At 37.5% G+C, this 23,500-nt stretch overlaps 1 protein-coding gene across 1 annotated transcript in view; it reads right to left on the bottom strand.

Annotated features, from left to right (window-relative positions):
* The window catches only part of LOC129439017 (protein NLRC3), a 93,510-nt gene that overhangs the window by 31,125 nt on the left and 38,885 nt on the right, over positions 1-23,500 (bottom strand). The window contains exon 6 of the mRNA XM_073865815.1: positions 10,345-10,518. Coding sequence (XP_073721916.1) covers positions 10,345-10,518 — 174 coding nt within the window. The remainder of the gene's footprint in view (positions 1-10,344; positions 10,519-23,500) is intronic.

Genomic DNA, 23,500 nt, shown 5'->3' with positions numbered 1-23,500 from the left:
GAATTTTACCAACAGCCTCAGATGTATGAGAGAATGGTGTAAAAAAAAAAAAAAGGAATAACAAGTGTATCTACGCCCCGACTGGGGTGTGGGTTAGATAAATTGGATTTCCATAAGGTAGTGGAGATCCTGACAGAAGTGATTGTAAACGTCATATAAGTGTATGTTTTTCCATCGTTTTACTTCTTTTACTATACTCTTACCTGTTATTAAGTTTCAATTTAAGAGTGTTTTTTGAATTAAGCCAATAGGCATAAGTGTATTTTTTCCACAGAGATGAAGCTATATGGAAATTGGAAGGTTCTGTGGGCCCTAGGGGTTATACTGCAATTATAATCACCATAATATTTGGCATAAGCAATGGAGGTAATCTGAAAGTTTGACAAAAGGTCCAAAACAACACCACAAGATTAGTGTGTACAGAGATATGGGGGAATTGAATTAAATTACACAAAAAATTCAACGACGTCATACACCTTTGATTTATGCAGTATGATAGATTGTGGAGGGCAATAGTAACCTCCATAGTAGTGTCCATTGGTGTATTCGTGGCCATCCTAGTGATCCTATGGATGTTGTTGCATTCCCTGTCTTAGATCCTTGTGCAACAGATTAATAGTATCTGCAATAGAGAAAAAAGAGAACAATCCACCCCCATGTAGCATGCCCCTATTAGGCCTACAGAACCTGGATGAGGAGGAATAAGAAAATGTGTGACCTCTTTCAGAGGTCAAGAGAGGGAATTGTGGGATTTGATTTTATTTTATTAATCGTGCTGTTTATAATCTTAATTCATGTGTATTTTTAAAACAATGATTTCTGTGCTGAGTACAAGAGAGCTGTCTGTGTGTGGAGGGTTATTGGGGGGAGGTAGCTTGAGTGAAGGAATTTCCAGCTGGTGATGGCCGAGATAAGAGCAAAGCTTTAAGGAGAAAACACACAGACAAAGAAGTGCATGCTTTTGATATTAGTTCACTGGCAATCATTCATTTCCAGATTGTTACATGTAGAGGTGTTTGGATTTATAAAATTACATGTTGCTATGAATATTAATGTGTTAAAATATATAAATGATTATGCCTTTGTGCCCATGACTAATGTAGAGGATTGCCCTGTAATAAGACATTGACATGTAGGGATGAAATGCTCGAGGGCACAAAGTGTGTGTGTGTGTGTGTGGGAGCCGGGGGGCTGTAAAAAAGCCCTGAAAGGGAAAACACCCAGAACAGATGGTTTCAATTTTCAATAAACAAGTTGCTTGCTTTATAACTATGTTATATTTAGAGAAAGTGAAAATTAGTATGTTTAACTAATGAATGCATTTAACCAATTCATGAACAATGGAGTATTGTTGTGTTGTTGAATAATTATGTTTTACATATTTACTGCCTACATTTCATGATGATTGCTAAAAGTGCTAAAGTTACAAAGATGTCCAAATAAGGACATAATGCCCCAGGGAACAGAATGGTCTGTGTATGTCTTTCTGTCTGTTTCCTATGCAACCCCCCACAGGTATGTGGTGATGGAATCTGATAAGGAAAACAGCCATCTGGGGGAGGAGAATGTTGAAGAAAGAACGACGATAAATACTCATGTTTTTGTCCTGAGCTGGTAGTCTGTCGAATCCTGCTGTTAGGACGTGAGACGACCCGGCATGCTGTAACTTTTTCATATCTGATCAATAAATATTCAATTTAGATATTTGTGTTTTTCTCCATTGATGAACATGCTTCGGACGCCTTAAAGTCCAACAAGGGATATTATGTAATTTTGGACAGACTAAAATCATGCCTGGCCAAACGTATTGATGCTTACAAAGAGGTCTATGATCTTTTTGGTGTTCTCTTTTGTAAGGACTGTACAGAAAGTGAATTGAGCACATAAGGGCTGATAAACTGTCATCACTTATCCAGTGGACCTAGATAAAACTTTGACTGATGAACTGATTCAGTTCAGACATTTTATCAAAGACAAGACCTCACCTGCAGAGCTGCATTGATCAGAATGAACTAAAGACAACATTTCCTAATGTTTTTGTTACACTTATACTGTAACTGAGCCCTGAGCCCTGCCCACAGACCTCGCTACAGCTGGATTGTGAATCAACACCCAAGGACGTTTCTGTTGATAATGACCAGAGGAATGATAACACTCCCTCCCCGCCTTCAGGAACACCAGAATCACAGCTGATGTCATCACACTCTCTCTCCCTCTCTCCAACATCACCACTTCTGGGCTTTTCAGAGAAAATGGAGAAACTGGTATCTGCTGGAACAAAGCTCTCCCACTCTATTGCTGCGAGTCCCCAAATATCAACCAAGAAACGGCGGGCTCCTCAACCACCAAAGCCTTCTGGCTCAGCCCGCCCTCCCCCTCCATCTGAGAGAGCACTCCGACCTCTGCCTCAACGTCAGGGATCACACCAGCCCTCATCTGCAAACAGCACTGGTAACTGATGTGTGTTGGGTTCCCGCTACGTCAGCAGTAACAATCATAAATATTTTAAGAACAAGCGGGTGCCCGATGTCCCTTTAGCTTTCCCTATCTCTGTCCTGACATGTGATAGAAAGATCAAGGCCGTCTCCAGCCGCACAGCAATTCTATCTAATCTACTGCCTATTATACGTCATTCTGAGATTGATACAGTGCCAAAACCAGTTACTGTTAAGTTAGCACTTCTGAACATCCGTTCACTAAAGAACAAATCCTTTTTAGTAAATGATCTTATCACCACTAACAACCTGGACTTTATGTTTCTAAATGAAACTTGGTTAGATGACAGCTGCAGTGCTACAGTCCTCAATGAATCAGCCCCACCCAACTTTACCTTTATAAATGTCTGTAGAGCTGTTAGAAGGGGTGGAGGAATAGCTGCTTTATTTAAAGATGCCTTTCAATGCAAGCAAGTGTTACTTGGTGATTACCAGTCTTTTGAATATTTGTGTATTGCTTTAAAAGGTACACCACGCATTCTGTTTACAATTATTTATAGACCTCCCAAATACACCTCAGCATTTGTTGATGAATTCACAGAACTTTTATCAACAATTTCCTCTGAATTTGATTATTTTGTTATTGCTGGAGATTTTAATATTCATATAGACAATGCAGAAAACAATGCTGCAATTGAACTGTTAAATGTTTTAAACACTTTTGATCTGACCCAGCACGTGCAAGGTCCTACACACAATCGGGGACACACTCTTGATCTGCTCATTAGCAAGGGTCTAAACATTTCATCCACTGTAATCAAGGATGAAGCCCTATCTGACCATTTCTGTGTTTACTTTGATTTATTGATCTGTCCTGCCACTGATGCTAGATTTGTCTATGTTAAAAAAAGGTTCATAAATGAGAACACCTGTGAGGTATTTATGAATGCTATGTCAATGTTGCCAAACATATCGGCAGACTCTGTTGATGTTCTCCTTGAAAACTTTAACATAAAAGTTAAAGATGCTATTGATGGTATAGCTCCAGTAAAGGTCAGGGTGATCACTGGCAGACGTAAAGCACCCTGGAGAAACACAACAGCAGTACAGCACATGAAAAGAACATGCAGAAAAGCTGAACGTATGTGGCGGAAAACAAAACTTGAAGTACATTATAGCATCTATAAGGACAGTCTTCGTGCTTTCAATGTAGAACTAGGCACAGCTAGACAGACCTTCTTTTCAAACATTATAAACAAAAACATAAACAACACTCACACTCTTTTTGCTACTGTAGAGAGACTAACAAACCCCCCAAATCAAGTTCCTAGTGAAATGCTCTCTGACAACAAATGCAATGAGTTTGCAACCTTTTTCTCTGAGAAGATCAGTAATATCAGAATGACGATCAATACGGCCTCATATTGTACTGTGATCAGTCAGATATCATTGCAACAACCTCAGAAATTAGCCATTCTCTCAGAATTTGACATAATTGATATAAAAACCTTGGAAGAAACAGTACAACATCTTAAAGCATCAACTAGCAGCCTTGACACGCTCCCCACATCTTTTCTCAAAAAGGTACTTAACTGCTTAGAAACTGACCTCTTAAAAATAGTAAATACCTCTCTGATCACAGGCACCTTTCCAGAGTCATTAAAAACAGCAGTTGTTAAGCCTCTCCTAAAAAAGAGTAACCTAAACAAAACCATACTTAGCAACTACAGACCAATCTCAAATCTTCCGTTTATAAGCAAGATCGTTGAAAAGGTTGTTTTTAATCAGCTGAACAAATTCTTAAACTCAAATGGCCATCTGGACAATTTTCAATCTGGTTTCCGTCAGCATCACAGCACAGAGACAGTGCTCATAAAGATAATAAATGATATTCGCTTAAACTCTGATTCAGGTAAAATATCAGTGCTGGTGCTACTAGATCTTAGTGCTGCCTTTGACACAGTAGATCACACCATACTCTTACATAGACTGGAAAACTGGGTAGGGCTCTCTGGGATGGTCCTCAAATGGTTTAAAACATACCTACAAGGAAGAGGTTACTATGTGAACATAGGTAACCATAAATCTGAGTGGACATCCATGACATGTGGAGTCCCACAGGGTTCAATTCTTGCACCACTTCTGTTTAATTTGTATATGCTCCCACTTGGTCAAATAATGAAAAAGAACCAAATTGCTTACCACAGCTATGCAGATGACACCCAGATATACTTAGCCCTGTCACCCAATGACTACAGCCCCATTGACTCTCTATGTAAATGCATTGATGAAATTAACTGTTGGATGCGTCAAAACTTCCTCCAGTTAAACAAAGACAAAACTGAAGTCATTGTATTTGGAAATAAAGATGAAACTCTCAAAGTTAACACATACCTTGACTCTAGGGGTCTAAAGACACAAAACAAAGTCAGAAATCTTGGTGTAATTTTAGAGTCTGACCTTAATTTCAGTAGTCACGTGAAAGTGATAAGCAAATCAGCTTACTACCATCTCAGAAATATTGCCAGAATTAGATGTTTTGTCTCAAGACAGGACTTAGAGAAACTTGTTCATGCTTTCATCACCAGCAGGGTGGATTACTGCAATGGACTCCTTACGGGGATCCCCAAAAAGACCATTAGACAGCTGCAGCTCATACAGAACGCTGCTGCCAGAATTCTGACCAGAACCAAAAAATCTGAGCACATTACTCCAGTCCTCAGGTCCTTACACTGGCTTCCTGTTACATTTAGAATAGATTTTAAAGTATTGTTACTCGTTTATAAATCACTTCATGGCTTAGGACCCAAATACATGACAGATATGCTAACTGTATATAAACCTAAAAGATTACTCAGATCATTAGGATCAGGTCAGTTAGAAATCCCAAGGGTTTACTCAAAACAAGGTGCGTCAGCATTTAGTTATTATGCCACCTCTAGCTGGAATCAGCTTCCAGAAGAGATCAGATGTGCTTCAACAGTAAACACTTTTAAATCTAGATTAAAAACACATCTGTTTAACTCTGCATTTACTGAATGAGCACTGTGCTGCTTCACACTGACTGCACTTTTAACTCAAGTCACTTTTACTTCTGTTTTATTCTTTTTAACATTTTAAAGTGTTTTTATTAAAATCACATTTATTTTCTTTAATTGTTATTCTTAATTTTCATGTATCTTTGTTTTTATTGTGATTTTATTGTGTATCTATTATTTTTACATTTTCTTTTTTCTCTTTTATATATTGTTTTCTCATTTCTATGTAAAGCACTTTGAATGACCTCTGTAGTATACAAATAAACTTGCCTTGCCTTGCCTATTTAACTTTGTCAGTATCTAACTGTGAAGGAGAGAGGTCTTTATCTACTCTAAAGCGAATGAAAAATGAACTTAGGACAACAATGACACAGAAACATCTTTCTGCACTTTCCCTGCTTGCCTTTGAATCTGAACTGGTTAGGGACATACATTTTGAAGACATCATATGCCAGTTTGCATGGTCAAAATCCAGAAAAGTGCAATTGTAAATTGTTTGAGAATTTGTGCATAATATTACTGCAATTGTTTTGTTTGTGTTGTTCAGTACAAGCAATGTAGTATTACACCACTGAGTAGTTGCACATTAACTACAGATGTTGTTATATGTTAGATTAAAAAGTTGTTTTTTGTGTTCAATTTTACAAAAGTGACATGTTTATATTGATAGTTTCCTTGTGAAATGTAATAATTGCTAATTCTTACAAAATCGTATAAATTATTAAGTGGATTCTTGCATGATCATTTGTGAGGTGGGTCGGGGGCACCACAAGGTCTTAATACATCACTGCTTATTTTAAAACCTGATAACCTGCGCGAGGGCGTGGATGTACTGAAGAGCTATTTATTTACATAATTTAAATTACTGTTAGTTTAAATGTACTTACATTAAACAACTATACATCATTAAAAAGTGTTTTGATTTAAGATTTAGTTTTTGACCTTTATTTTAATCTGAGAATCCTAGTAACAGTAATTTCTTCATTTTTGTCAGGCGTTATGAAAATGAAAAACGGTACATACCTTTAATTTGAAATATAACCCTCAGCCGCACTCATTGATAAAAATACTCCTCCGTGATCGTCATGAAAGCACTCGATAAAACAACATCTATCGGGGCTTTTAATTCAAAGTATGCATATTTGGAGAAATATTACTTCAGTTTTATAATTTTACTTCAAATTTCTGCAGTGGGGCTAATATTTTACCCATTTTTATTGCAAAAATGGCGATATGAGCAGCTGGAGTCTCTCGGAGTCTGCAGTCATTCACACTCAGTTTGTTTCATTCATACGTGAAGCCGGAGGGCGCTAAAGTCTGAAACTCTTTCATAAACTTTCATAGAAAGAATAAGACGTCAGTGTCAGTCAGCTCAGCAGCAGCTGTCAGTCAGACGTGAACTTGAACAGTGACCTGCAACGAGCGATCGCTGTTTTTATAATAACATGTAAATAAAGATGTTTTGATGTTTTAAAACCATGGAGACAATAAACACGATTAAGATTATATATGGTTTGTCTGTATTTTTAACGCTATGTCTATTATTTTTATAACAGTACTGTATATTATAATGCTATGCTAAGCTAACAGCATAAATAACATAAAATTGTTTATTTTCGGTCTTATTTTATGATCCAAAGCCACATCAGATCACGCATGATTGTTTAAGCACTCGACTTTTGATGTTATAATGTGAGTTTTATTATAAATGCTTTTATTTGTAGTGTTTTGATGGTATGCTAAGCTAACGTACTAGCTGTTCTGTAAACATCTGCTGTCTGGAGATATGAGATATGTGTTTCTAGGAATAATTTTGACTGGTAAAGCTTCTTTAAGGTAAGTTTCTTTTTGTAAGAAAGGACTTTAATAAAAAGAAAGTGAATTGAGACAAAAGGAGGAAATAAAACACTAAATAGAAATTATGAGCAATTATTATATTGTTTATAATAATAAAATAAACATTTAGACAGCCCTATCCCGGATTAAAAGTTGTTAATGACTCATCCGGATGCTTATTTAATGAGTCTGTTTAAAACACGGAGCAATAGGACAATAAACTGAAAGGATGTTGTGAGATATAAATAAACAAACATTAGCTTAGCATTTTTGCTGTTTTCTCTAAATAAATTTACATGACATGGGTCTAAAAAACATTTCATAAAATACAGAGTTTTAGAGGTATCATCTTCAGATTTCAAACAGAACATGGTCAGACCTGTGGCTTTAACTGCAGAGCATTTCTAGATTGCTCCAAGGCCAATTTCATTGAGATTTTCATAACAATATTTCATACATGTTTGGTGGAGTTTATAAAAAAGTATAATTTAAGCTCTCTATAACAACTTTTTTCATTATGACAGTAACTAATGTTCACCTCTTAATAAACTTCCAAGTGTCTGCTTTCAAATGAGACCAAACTTATGCTTTTAGTGCAAAGACTTCATAAACTGTATCTATTTTAGTTTGGCTATGACAGTTTTTGTGGGGGGGTTCAGAAAATGGAATGAGGGCTAACAGGTTAAGGACTACAAAACAATACATTGTAATACATTTTGATATTGTTTCACCAGATCCTTGCATATGAGACAGCAGGTGTGCCAAGCAGGTTTCACGAGGACTTTCATGTGTGTATCGTAATGAAAATAATGCATTATATCTTACCATTAAACTTCATAAATCTAGTAGAGATAATGATTTTATGTGTACTCAGAAGATGTGATTTACTGTTAACTGTGGGGTGCAGGGCTGTTATGGTAACAGGATACAGCGTGCTATGAGAGGGATTGATTATTCACGTTAGTAAATTAAAGCCAAAATATTCACCAAGTTGTCTACTCTATTTATAATGACAGATATTATATTTTATTTATTTTTATGAGACATTTTTAATTTCTGGAAATATTTAATACAGAATATGACAAATAATGCAGAATCACAAAAATTCAACATTTTGTTGATTTTGTTCTCTTATGCGATCGCGAACAACTGTAGAGACTGACTGGCAGCCGACATCTAACTCCAGATTGTAAAATCAGTATTATGTTTCTGGTAGGCCCTCAATTAAACTAATAAATGTGACCATTTAATGCATTAGATATGTGTTCACTGCCAAGACGGACACAAATATGGCGGCGGTCATGGCAGAAGTGACGTCTTTTGTACACATGAATTGCTTAATTAACCATGAACATACCTGATAGCTTTTTGTAGATGAATTCTGGTGAGCACGTCAACGCCATTTAACACGAAAGTGCACCTGTTCCTATTAATAACAGATTTTAATTGCTCTTCTCCACATAGGTTCATGTTAACAATGTTGTCCCACCTAAGTTTTGATTCCTACTTAAACAAATGAAGTAATATAACCACACTTACAAAACACCCACACAATAATCTCGTAAAGCTGCTCTCTGTCCATCCTGACTAGACCCCGAAGCCGCCGCCAGGCGCCGCCATTTCCACCATTTAGAAGTTCAGCTGCCGCCAGCCAATAATTTCCTAAGCCAAATTGAGGTGATAAAGTTTGGCTGAGCCGGCTAGAATTATTTGCATCAAATAATAATTCTATCACATAGAGACATACACACACAAAATATATAAACCAATACACGAGATCTATTTTCCGACTGGTTTCATAACAGCACAGTCTTGTGCTCACTCGTTGCTACGATACACAGAGGCCGTTTCTCAATCCAAAGGTTGCAGCCTGCGGAGGTCGCATATGCAGGCTGCATACGTCATCAAGCCTGGTTTATTTAAGTTAACTGAGCATTACATTCGCAAGCCATACGCATATTACAACAATTTACAATTAACTAAGAATAAGAATAAACTTTATAATTGTTAATATTTTGAAATAAGACAGTCTTGATGATGTATGCAGCGTAAAAATGTGACCTCCGGAGGCTGCAGTCTTCGGATTGAGAAACGGCCAGAGACTCACAGGGATGACGACCAATTAAAATTGCTACAGAAGAAGCGATGCATTTTTTTCTCGCACTGATCTAAATGGCGGAAAGAAGCAAGCAAGGTCATTTTGATCTCACTTCTCACATACTTTCCTAATTCCTACTTACTTTTTTTTAACTTAGACCTACCCAGACTTTTGTTAAATCTTCAGGGCACGGTTGCACAAACCTGAATCAAAGATTGATGTTATGAACCAAATATTCTGGAACGGAGAGATTTTAAGCACTGATATAACTGCAGTAACAAACCATCGTTTCCACATTGCTAATTCACGACGCATGATTCAGTGTACATTGAAGTGAAATGTGCAAAACTTTGTCCAAAATAATACTGATAACAGTGTGTGTTTATATTACAGTTTTTCTCAGTCTCATTTTCTCATTACCTGGAAAGATTGAGATCTAGTTAATCAGTATAACATATACATCTGTAGACATGTAGTGGCAGCTTCAGTCATTTGCAGCTATGAAAAGTTTGGCTGCAGCAGTCATTTAGGTTTTGGCTGAGCCGGCTAGCCAGCCAATAACTTCATCAGCCAGCCATTATTCTCAAAACAAATGGCTTCGGGCTCTAATCCTGACAGACAATTTAAGCAGAACCACAGGAAATAAACAGATGCACTCTGAGCAATAAAAGGAAAGTTTAAACACACATGACTTGAATGAACAAAGTCTGCTTCATTTGGAAATATTGCCTTGTGTATGCGAACTGAACCAACATTGTAGCCATGTAACCCCCGGTTTCAAAACAAAGCAATCGATCTACAGGTCTGAAAACACCCTAAGATTAACTTTTATGATCCACTTTCAATGTTGACTATCCATTACAGATGTTGTGATCTCTATATAGTCTCACTATAATATATATTCGATTTCTGTCTGAGCATCAGATCACAATGTTACCTCAGTAGCTTCAGTTTACAGTCAGGATTCTTCAGTACATCAGAGATCAGCTTCACTCCTGAATCTGTGAGTTTATTATAAGACAGATCCAGATGTGTCAGGTGTGATGGGTTTGATCTCAGAGCTGAAGTCAGAGCAGCACAACCTTCATCTGTGATATCACAACCATACCACCTGTAGAGAACAGAGACTTTATGTGAATTATCCAAAACTACAAACACAAATCTCTAACCTCCATCTCTTCATGTAATGTTCCTCTTTCAAGCCCTCAGTAACTGAGACACTGTGTGTTTAAATGTCAAATAAATCCATCACACAGCTGACTATTAGTGTTAGATGTCCTAAACCACATGAACATTTCTTCATAAATCTGTATTGAGTTCATGACTCACACTGAATACTTGATCTTATTTCCTTAAGTGTTTGTGTTCATAATGGACAAGATATTGTTTAACTCTCAGCTAACAGAGAAAAGTTCTAAGAACGTTTGTCACAGGTCGGGGCGAACCCCTTCCAAGTTCCCACCTCGAGGAGGTCCCAAAGCCACCCCAATGACCAGACACACAAGAGAGGAGTTATACTTAAAATAATCTTTATTCAATTACTTAAAAAGTGATAGGGGAAAGGGGAAGGGCAATTTAAAACAAAATCTCTTCGCGCCTCCAGGCGGGGCTTCACGGGAGCAGGGGAATTGAGCCTTTAGGGTTTTTCTTCTTGAGCCCGTGGCGCGCTCCCCTTCTCCTGGAGGCAAATCAAAAAGAGTGATTACTGTGCTGTATGCGTACTCTGAGGCTGTCCTTCTGCTTTCTTCCCAGGCCTGTGTTGTGAGCAGAGGTGTGTGTCACACAACACTGGGCTTCTCCTTCCTTTCTCTCGGTACGTGCTGCAAGCAAAGGTAAGTGATACACACGACCGAACTTTTCCTTCCTTTTTCTAGGTACGAGCTGTAAGCAAAGGTAAATGTTACACAGGACTAGACTTTTCTTCCTCTTCCAGGGATGTGCTGTAAGCAAAGGTAAGTGATACACAAGACTGGACTTTTCCTTCCTTTTCCTAGGTATGTGCTGTAAGCAAAGGTAAGTGTTACACAGGACTGGACCTTTCTTCCTCTTCCAGATATGTGCTGTGAGCAAGGGTAAGTGATACACAAGACTGGACTTCTCCTTCCTTTTCCTAGGTACGTGCTGTAAGCAAAGGTAAGTGTTACACAGAACTGGACTTTTCTTCCTTTTTCTAGGTACGGGCTGTAAGCAAAGGTGAGTGTTACACAAAGCTGGACTTTTCCTTCCTTTCCAGATACGTGCTGTAAGCAAAGGTGAGTATTACACAAAACTGGACTTTTCCTTCCTTTTTCTAAGTGCGGGCTGTAAGCAAAGGTGAGTGTTGCACAAAACTGGACTTTTTCTCTCCCTCTTTACTCGAAGGCAGTGGGCTTATCAACAAGGAGGTTTTACACAAGATGTTTCGACTTACGGTCTCCAAGGGCAGGGGAAAAGACATAGAGAACAGCAGTGCAGAGCCGAACGCTTCCCTGGTTCTTCCTCCACCCACAGCGTCGGACTTACAGAACAGGGGCGAACCTTTGAAGTGGCTCCACACAAAGGTAGTTATTTCCCACAGCCGTCAGCCCAATCGTCCCCTGGCACAAGTATTGGTCGTAAATCAGTCTACTCACTTCAACTTTCCAGATGCTACACACTCTAGGAAGTCCCACTTTGTAAGATTCTTCAGTCCACACTCCACCGTTTCCCAACAGCTAACTCTCCTCACGACTCCTCTGGCCTCGAATGGCTTCTATCAGTCTAAACACAGCATGACACTGCAAGCTGTAAAGTGTACACACACAAATGAAGACAAAGACTCACCCACGGCACTACACACACACTTCGTGAATTATGGACAAAGCCAAACTCGTCCCGGGCCCGCCGTGTGGTGGGTTGGACGATTTTTCTTGGTGAAGGGGATGAGATGAGTAAAAGAGGAGCGCGAGACTTTCCCCGGCGGCGATTCAGGTGTCCTACGGCTCGCCCACACTTCTCTCTCCGATGGGGCCGAAATGCTACGTAGCAACTCACAGCACAGGGTCAGATGATACCTTTTACATTCACAATATACACCACCGGTTGTAAGATTACTCACGTGTGTCTCTACTTCCAGGACAACTCCCCGGCTCGCCCACACTTCTCTCTTCAATGGGGCCGCAAATCTTCGCAACACTCAGAACACAAGGTCAGGTAATACTTTAATATCCACAATACACATCACAGGCTGAGTTGCTACTCACATATATCGCTGCTTATAGTGACGCTTCCCGGCTCGCCCACGTTTCTCTCTTCAGTGGGGCCGCAACATGTCGGGACACTCACAACACAGCAGCAGGTAATATGTTGACATCCAAAATACACAACATAGGCTGAAATGTTACTCACGTATGTCTTCTACTTCCAGAATGGATTCCCGGCTCGCCCACGTTCTCTCTCTCTCTCCAGTGGGGCCGTAATGCTACGGAGCTTCTCACAACACAGTATCAGGTAATACTTTTGCTTAGTCGTTCCCAATTGGCAGAATTCAGTTTACTCACACTTAATGTGGCTTTCGGCCATCCGCATTGAAAACCACGACCGTCTTCAACTTAGCCGTCCTGGCAATTCGCTTAGCGATCCTCCTTGACTCCGTTCATCCAATTCCAATTCCTCCGTAGTAGCTGCAGCACAACAGCCTAACAGCACAGCACAACACAGCACAGCACAACACAACACAACACAACAGCACAGACGAAACACAGTACAGACAAACTTCACCCCAACTATGTCAATGTCATGTTTTAATGTTCACACAATGTTTAAAACAACAACTGTTTTATAGACTTATTTGCTTGTTATGTAAATGATAGAGTAGGACTGGACAATAATTCAATATCAATATATCTCACAGTATAATATTTTTGATAACAGTGATATGGTTTCTAAACACATTTCCAATATTTCGATACATTACGGCGTCCTGTGGCCGTTCACATGTCACATGTAAAAACGCATGTTAAACACAGGTCAAGGGGCTACTTCCCTCTTTAACGTGTGGTGTCTTGTAGTTAAAGGACAAGTTCTGTATTTTGCACTTAAAGCCCTGTTTTCAGATTGTTTATGATGAAATAGAACGCTTTTGACAGAAATTTGGACATATGATGCTGGCCCGAAAACTTTCGGGTGTTTATTGTATTACCCCCCACCTCTACAATGGCTAAATGTGCACTGAAACAATCCTTCCTAAAATGCATTAAACTTTCGTTTACAAAGACGTGAAACTCACCGAATGGTCAGGGGTGTTCACTGATTTGTTCACACAAAAATCGCTGCAAAAGACGCATTCCAACAGGTGTTTTAGCGTTTGTTGTAAACTTGGGGACCTATTTTTCCAAACGCCTCACACCCGTACATTCTTCCGTTGAGAGCTTGAATAATAGACTCTCCAGACCAGGTGGTGGCGATAATCCACCTTTGCCAATTGCAAGAATAGAAACAACGTTTCCGGCGGCGGAGTAATACCGTACCTCACAGCACATCTAATACAAGTCAATGGAGTTGGACAATAACTACTACACCCCTGACCACTCTGTGAGTTTCACGTCTTTGTAAACGAAAGTTTAATGCATTTTAGGAAGGATTGCTTCAGTGCACCTTTACACACATTGTAGAGGTGGGAGGTGAAACAACAAACACCCGAAAATTCTCGGGCCAGCATCATATGTCCAAATTTCAGTCAAAACCGTTTTATTTCATCATAAACAACCTGAAAACAGGCCTTTAAGTGTAAAATACCCAACTTGTCCTTTAAGCAACCATGAGCTGCAATCTCCGGGACGACAAGCAAATGGAATGCGGATTTAAATTTGCTCATCTGTACCTTGCGTCAAATCATATCATTGACACCACCATGCGATCAATTAAATCTATTCGGGACTTTGTAGTGTTTGCTCAGAGAAGAGCTGTCACTCAGAAGTATGAGAAGGAGGTGTGGGGTTAGTTTGCATCAAGTCACAGCTTCCAATGACGACATCATATATAGAGAGAGAACAGGAGATGTAATGCACACAAACTAAATTACTGGTGAGAAAAAATAGGCTTAAACCATAAGGTGCCAAGGTTAGAAAAGAATAAAGACGAGGAGAAAAGATACAAGTATGTATGCTGCTGTGTCACCTGGTTATGAGTAATATGTATAATATAATTAAATGTCTAGTATCAAATCACTGATTCTTGAAACTTTGGCAAAAACATGTCCCACTAAGAAAAGTGCTAATTCTGTTGGAAATTAATATTATTTTCATGAAGAAAAAGAATCAATGTTATAATCAGGGGGTCCTTTGCACATATGTAAGGTTGTTTTATAGGTTTATTTTTATTTTGTATTAATTTAATGATTATATGCTGGCCCATTGCCTACAAAATCAGCTGTCCTCGGTTAAGAGATAATAATTTCAACTTGATTAAAAAAGCCAAAAGTAATAATTGAATTGAATAATATATTTACCACATGAAAGAGTACATGTATTAAAAACTACAAACAGTGAGTTTGAACAATATTTACTATTATTTTGTGATTGCTTAAAATGTGTCCCACATATTCTTCACCACCGTCAGATATATATAAAAAAACAATAAAATCAGACAACTACAGGGTCAACTGCATTCCTGAGGACCCCATTTTCAAACCTTCAGCTCTGCATGCTTCAAGATCACTCAAGCTCCTGTATGTTTGATATTTTCTCTTAAACTTCTTCATATTTTTGGACACTGCTACTGTGACAACCATAACATGTCAACACCGTCATCTTTGTATAAAAAATATTAGATTAGATTATGAAATAAATGTATAATTTTTTACTATCTAGCTTGCTAAGCAATTACAAGTAGATCAGTAATTTTTATTTTTCTTACTTTATGTAACATTAAATACTACAATAATTTTAGGGTCACGTTGACTTATATTTTCTCCACATGTGACTATAATAGCAAATTAAAAAAACTATAGACTAACACAGATGGAACTATAAAAGTCAATACTATGTCTGAATAAATCCACAATATATCAAAACAGAAACACAACCCGGTGGCCCAAGTTTTTTTCAGAGGTTTGTTTTTGGTTCAGACATCCATTGCAGGCATTCTTGGCAGTTTTTCCTGAGGCTTTTTTTAATATGCATACCGTTATCGTATTTATACCTTACCGACCGAAATGAAGTATATTGTGATAAAAATTTTGGCCATATCGCCCAGCCATATGATAGAGAAACATTGCATTTAATTATTTTAAAATGTATAGAGGTGGTTTCCCAGACAGGGATTAGACTAGTCCTAGACTAAAGTAAATGTAATAGCTGTCCAAACTGAAAACAACTTGCACTGACATATTTTAAAATACATCAATGCCATTTGTTTTGCCTTAAAATGCACACAAGTAATGTTTTTAGTAAGGTGTGTTTGTTAAAACAATTTATATTTCATAACTAAACTAAGGCCTAGTCCTGGCTTAAGCTAATCCCTATCTGGGAAAGCACCCCATAAAACATTATTTCTGAATGTTCTGTAAAAATATTTCTGTAGAAAACACGATTCACTTATTAGGTTTAGATGTTGATGATTGGTTTCATTTAAAGTCACCATGGTGTTGATTAGTGTTTGTTTTAGTTGGACTCTTGACCCTTGACTTTTTGTTTACTAGTTCTTCCCTGGTTGTGTTAACTTTGTGTATATAAAACACATTTGTTATGGTAATGTAAAGTTAGTGTAATTCTGTAGTAGTGATCGACCGATACATCGGCCGGCCGATACATCGGGCCGATTTTAGCAGGTTTTAGGTGTATCGGCATCAGCTGATTCGCGGCTTGCGTTCGCCGATAGTTTTTCCCCGGCATTAATTACAGACAGGCGTCCACAGGCAGTTGTTAGGAACACTGGTCATAGGAGTAAATAATGCTGACGTTGTTCCGTGATTCCGTGGTATTTGTAGGAGTTTTATTCAGCGACCACAAGTCTGACGTTTGGACGCGACGCGTGCTAATAATGCCGCAAGCGAACGCAGGTCATGTGATCAGCCGAACAGCTGATCATAGCTGGACAGGGTGGGTTTTTAATTCTCATCTCCATAAATATATGTAGTAGTAAAAGGCTAAAAATCAATATCCATTGCTGATAGTTCCTCGTCATTGTGGAGAGCGCAGTTCATGGTTGCATACGTTTATAGTTGTTAACGCCAAAGAGTATAGAAGCCCAAGAGGCGAAACTCTGTTGTGTTATGGGTAACGTATTTGAAATACAAAATAGTATTTTGTATTTTGTATTTTAAAGCCTTTGAAAAAAATGAAATGTAATTTGTATTTAAATACATTTAAGATGAGTATTTTTGTATTTTTAAAATACTCAAAATACTTTGAGCCAGTCAACCAGTCAGGGTGCTGTTTTCATGCATCAACTAGTTCAGACCAGACACCAGAGTTCAGGTGAGCAAATATATCTGTGCAGCTTTTAGTGGGCAATAATTGAAATGTTGTAGTGGGAAATAAAGCAAAGGCGATTTAATTATTGGGTGTGATGTGATTTGTGTTATAACTGTCGCAAAAGGAAATTCAAATTCACACTTGCACGTTGCACGACTGAGACAGAAGCCGTTTCTCAATACCAAGTACGCCAAGTTCGGACTTGTGTCCTTCCTAGTTCGGACTTGCAAGTTCAGACTCGGAAGAACGAACTTCTGACGCGAAATGCATTCTGGGAAACTTCGCTGTCATAAGTCCACACAAGTCTCCTCTGATGCATCCTCGATAAAATGGGCGGATCAAGAACACATCCGGGGATTTTATGTGAACTTGGGCTTGATGCGAACTTTGAATTGGAACGGTACTTGGGCCGCGACTGATGACGTTTCACAAGTCCACAAGAACGCAAGTACAGACAAGAACGCATATTGAGAAACGGCTAGAGTGTGGAACGCTGACAAATTGGCCTACACTTTTGACTTAAAGGAAAACCAAATATTTGTTTTATATTTTACTATGTTCTTACCTCAACTTAGACAAATTAATACATAACTATCTTTTTTCAATGCATGGAGAAAGAGCACATAGTTTGCAGCATTTCAACCTCAGCACACAGTAACATCTTTATAGGAGTGATGTTACTGCGCCAGAGGTTGAAGTGCTGCAAACAAAGTGCTCTTCCGCCATACAATATAGTTCTCATTTTTTATTCACTTAAAAATCACATTTTATTTTGTGCCACCATACTTACTTGTGTAACTATGTAACAGTCTTTAAATAGGGAAAACATGGAAGTGTTTGGTGGCTTCTAAATTCATCCCTGTTTGGATCCTAAGGAATAAATGGGACTAGGCTAAATACTAACACATTCATGACATGCTGTGCAAAGATTAAGTGCACATACAGTATTGAAAAAAGATAGGCATGTATTAATTCATCAGGTAAGAACATAGTAAAATATTGAAAAACTGTGTAAACCTAAAAGGCTTTTATGCTTGACGTGCTTTCCATTGTATAATTCTGTAAATGACAGAGGGCGACTCGTGAGTAATTGTTCTCAAAACCATCAAAAAGCAGCAATGAGAGGAAGTAGTTTGCCAAATAATTTGTCTCGTGAGATGTTTGTAAATGCATGGATTTATTAACATATAAACTGATTAGGTTGTGGGTCATTTTGATGACACATGAAAAAGTTTTTATGATGTTTTTATAAAACATCACTTTACTTGAATGGGTGTTCATAAGGCTGACATGACACATTCATAATCATAACATGACACGTGTCATGAATATGAAGGAGATTTTATGGATGTTTATGACAACTGTCATTAAGTGTCATTTGTTCAATTATGTCATTTTTATTGCAAAGATGACATTGTTTGAGATGTCTTTGTTATGACAACTTGACATTAAAGCAACACTATGTAGTTTTTTTACCTTTAAATAATGTCTCTAAAATTATTTCAGTGATAAAACAACTTTTAACTGGACAAATTGTACTGTTGCTGCAACCTGAGCAGCCTCCTAGCTGCTACAAGCACACTCTGAAAGTGGCGGTGGAGGGTAGGAAACACAGCCCCTCCCCTCCCCCTGCCTGCAGAAGAGTGTCTGATACCAGGCACTGTTGCGCTTTTCAACCACATGGGGCAGCTGTAAGTCATTTTTACATGGAAACTACATAGTGTTGCTTTAACCCATACATCATAACTTGCCATGACAACTTGACATTAACCAAGACAACATAACTGACCACTTTTTACCAGTGATACAAATATAATTTGTCATTAAAATGTCATTAAGTGTTAATACTCTGTTAAATAGTTTTTATAACAGCATCATGAATATTCTTCAGTTCATAATGTTTATTTGACCGAGTATTAATAATATTTGACATAGTATTAACACTTAATGACATTTAAATCATGGTTTAATGTAATGTTAACCCACAAAGCTAGGTAGTTTCTTAAGTTTGATAATTATTGTTTATAATTTATAACAAGTTGTGTTGTATTGGTTTATGTGTCAAGTTGTCATAACAAAGATATCTCAAACAATGTCATCTTTGCATTAAAAATTACATAATTGAGTAAATGACACTTAATGGCAGTTGTCATAAATGTGCATAAAATCTTCTTCATGTTCATGACACATGTCATGTTATGATTATGAATGTGTCATGTCGGCCTTATGCACACCCCTTCAAGTAAAGTGTTACCAAGTTTTTTTTTCTAGTTTTTTATTTTTTACAGGGCAGGGGAAAGCAAGAGGTACGTAAAATAAAATGAAAGTTTCTAAGTAGTTGCACACATCTAAATGCTTTTTGGCATTCAGAAATAGACCCAGATAGATTTCAGCCTAATAGGGATACTTGCACAGAATCACCAATTTCACATGTATTTTGTGTATTTTCAAAATTCAAATACTGTATTTGTATTTAAATACATTTTTCCTCACAGTATTTTGTATTTGTATTTAAATACATTTTTCAACACAGTATTTTGTATTTGTATTTGAAATACATTTCCATGTATTTATGCCTGTAAGGGTGGATTCACTACAGTGGTTCAGTCTGTAGGAACGCCGAAATGACTGAGAAATATTAACAGCAAGATATTATAAAACTGTGTATTTCTGGTCAATTATCACCCTTCTGCAACCTATACCAATGACGGAAATAAGTGCAGTTATAATAGCAAAATATGTGGGAGAGCATTGCTAGAATATAAATATATTGAATTGCAATATGTAGCGTTTAAGTATTAACACTAAATCAAAACTAAACAACAGATTTGTAAATGAAAAGGTTTAATAACAGTACTGACTTAAAGTTACAATCGAAATGGTTACACTATAAATGCATAAAATGGTACTTAATACAAACAATTAACTGTTTCCAATGTATGTGAGATATTACCTGATAAGATAGAGAAAGAAATAAAGTTTAGAAGAAAGAGAATCACCATTAAGAACTGTAATCTAGGCCTAAAGGCCTAAACCCAAGAACTCAGGTAAAGAAGAAAAGCAGAGGGCAGAAAGCAAATGGCAAATGCCAAAAGGCAAAAGCCCAGATCTCATGAAAACCAAGACCTATATTCTCTTTCCCTTGACCATGTGACTAAACCTAACATCATACATTCAAACTGACCAATCAGAAGACCACACCTTTAACCCCCACTGTATTGGATAAACAGCTGTGACAATAGTCTGTTATCACTATCAGTAGGCACAGGAATCCAGATGGTACAGTATGGAAATGGGGGTTGTGACAAAGTAATAAATTCCTATATTTTTAATCCTACAAATCCGCCCTTTGGCAGCGTGGGCCACACGTAAGAAGACCCATGATGACACAGTTCATAAGATTATGCTTTCAGTTGTGTGCAGTGGTCATCTTCAGACTTATTGTCCAAACTGGTTGCTGGTTGATGAGACTTGAAGACGTCCTTCTCCTTACAGCCCTGCATGAAAGGCTTCATCGAATGGAATTGCACCTTTCGTAATCATGCAGATTTCCATCGATACTTCACACTTTCACAAGAACAGGCCCTGAAGGGGGTTTCACTTTTGTCCTTCTCTTTGAGGCATCACCCAAGATGTAAAACAGCAGGAATCCTGTGATTCAAGCAAATGGCACAACAACAGCAAAGCATATGGCATTTGTTACTCAAGTTTTAAATGGTCAGATTGGTCTTCAGCCTAAAATCCCTGTCAAATACATTAAAACATGGTCAAGCTGAGAATAAAAGAAAAACTAAAAAAAGCTCTTACATTGGTTTTGGAAACATGTAAATAACACTTTGTCAGTAGGAGTAACAACAACAATATATTCAGTGTAACCAAATACATGATATTTAAAGATCTTAATGTCCCATTATAACCATTATAAATGAAATGAACAAAATGATAACAAAGAACATGATGGTTTTTAAATGTCTTGCATAAAAAGCAAATTAAATGTAAAACATAATAACAAAATTAATGAAATTATTACACATAGAAAATTACTCTTTATCAAGATTTCAATATTTGGGACAAAACTAATCAAACCTTTTGAAAAGAAACCAAAACAGATGCTTAAAACCACATTTTGAAAATGACTAAAGTGAGGCAAATTGTTTGTGATCTGACTCTAATCTTCTCACAGCCGTGTTTTTATTTAGGAAGCATGGTAAAAGTGCTACTGGATCCTGTTGTGAGGTAAAACATTTTCATTAATGCAATTAACACATTGTAGCCACATGGCATTTTTGTGCTCCTTTTTAGGGTCTGACTGCAGCTATACAGGGAATAGCAGAGTTTACCACTTAGGAGACAAATCTTTCAACATAGAAACACATACAACTTGAAACTGGTAGACAATTTCAAGAGCAAAAGTTATTCCATTAACACAAGACAACTGGTCTAGAATACATGTAGATTCAACAACCTCTCACTTAAATGTTTTTTCAAACACTTACAGTGGAAACAGTCAAGTGTTACAAGAAATTAACTTCATTAGCCTATGTGTACATATAGTACAACAAACAACTAGAATTTGTGTTCTATAGAAACAACAATGCATTACGAACAATTACAAATCAGGAAATGCAAACAGGATCATCTATGAGAATGTTAAACACATGCTAACTGGCTGCTAAGCCACTAGCAAGTGAGGTCAACAGCTGGAGTCCTTGCATAAACAATGCAGTTAACTCAGTAATGGTTTTACCTGCAAAACCAGATTGTTTATATCTGCCCTTAGAAAATGATTTCCTACATTTCAAATAATAAGGTGGAGGTCTGCCCCTGCCCAGTGACCAGCATTTCTCCTCTGTATGGCCTATTTTATGACAGGAACTACAAAGCCTGTTCATTTTGCCAACGGGTCTGTAGCTTGGTTCTACTGGAGTTTCAGGAGGTCTGTGACTCTCTAATGCTTCATTCACATCATGCGATTCTGTTCCAGCATGATGATGCATCACCCCAATCAATGAAATAGGAACACTTTTCTGGGTTCTGAAATATACATTCTCTTTAGTACAAGTAGCGCCTTTTTTAGTCCCATCGCTGTTAAGCGTTTGGGGAGACTTAGTGTCTCGTACAATTAGTTTAGCCCTTACATCCGCAATAATGTCTTTATACTTCTCACACTGTTTAGTCAGAGCTAACTGCTCAGATGATAGTTGATCTATCTGAGTTTGAAGATTTTGGATCTTTGCCTCTGACTTTTTTAATTCAGCATTTTTGGTTCTCAATTCATCACTTTTAGCATTTAGGACTGAGTCAAAAATTGCATTATTTTTACGTAGCTGCTTGCACATCATGAAATTCAAAGCCTCAATGATTTCAGCATGTTTGGATTTTCTTTGTTCACTACCAACTGTGTGCCACCATGTGAGAATATCATCAGTGGTAGCGTTGTAATTCAAACCCTTTTTATATAATTTAGAAAGTGTAGGTTCAACTTTCTCGCTCCATAAAGCAAACAATATATCATACCTTAAATTAATCCCTTCCATCCCTGAGGAGATAATCTGAAATAATCTCTACTGTACAATGATAATAGGACTATTTAGGGTCCTTCTAATTTCTGTTTCATACAATTCATGCAAATGGAGATTTTACTAACCATGCCATGAAACAATGAAAACAGACTTACCCACTATGTGGTCAGAAGGTCTTTAACACATTCACAGGATAAACTGTGATAAAGTCCTCATTCAGTTGATCAAACAAAGTACAACTCAGAAAACTCACTGCAAGGGATCCCGGGTTTCGGCACCAAAAACTGTAAGGGTGGATTCACTACAGTGGTTCAGTCTGTAGGAACGCCGAAATGACTGAGAAATATTAACAGCAAGATATTATAAAACTGTGTATTTCTGGTCAATTATCACCCTTCTGCAACCTATACCAATGACGGAAATAAGTGCAGTTATAATAGCAAAATATGTGGGAGAGCATTGCTAGAATATAAATATATTGAATTGCAATATGTAGCGTTTAAGTATTAACACTAAATCAAAACTAAACAACAGATTTGTAAATGAAAAGGTTTAATAACAGTACTGACTTAAAGTTACAATCGAAATGGTTACACTATAAATGCATAAAATGGTACTTAATACAAACAATTAACTGTTTCCAATGTATGTGAGATATTACCTGATAAGATAGAGAAAGAAATAAAGTTTAGAAGAAAGAGAATCACCATTAAGAACTGTAATCTAGGCCTAAAGGCCTAAACCCAAGAACTCAGGTAAAGAAGAAAAGCAGAGGGCAGAAAGCAAATGGCAAATGCCAAAAGGCAAAAGCCCAGATCTCATGAAAACCAAGACCTATATTCTCTTTCCCTTGACCATGTGACTAAACCTAACATCATACATTCAAACTGACCAATCAGAAGACCACACCTTTAACCCCCACTGTATTGGATAAACAGCTGTGACAATAGTCTGTTATCACTATCAGTAGGCACAGGAATCCAGATGGTACAGTATGGAAATGGGGGTTGTGACAAAGTAATAAATTCCTATATTTTTAATCCTACAAATCGATGTAGGACAGGTGGACAAGTTTTGTTTTTGGAGCTGGACCATAAAACAATAAAAAACACATTCTGTGTCTATTTTTGAGAGAACT

This window comes from Misgurnus anguillicaudatus, unplaced genomic scaffold (assembly GCF_027580225.2).
Source record: "Misgurnus anguillicaudatus unplaced genomic scaffold, ASM2758022v2 HiC_scaffold_33, whole genome shotgun sequence".
NCBI lineage: Eukaryota > Metazoa > Chordata > Actinopteri > Cypriniformes > Cobitidae > Misgurnus > Misgurnus anguillicaudatus.
This window is presented reverse-complemented; position numbering and strand designations above follow the sequence as displayed.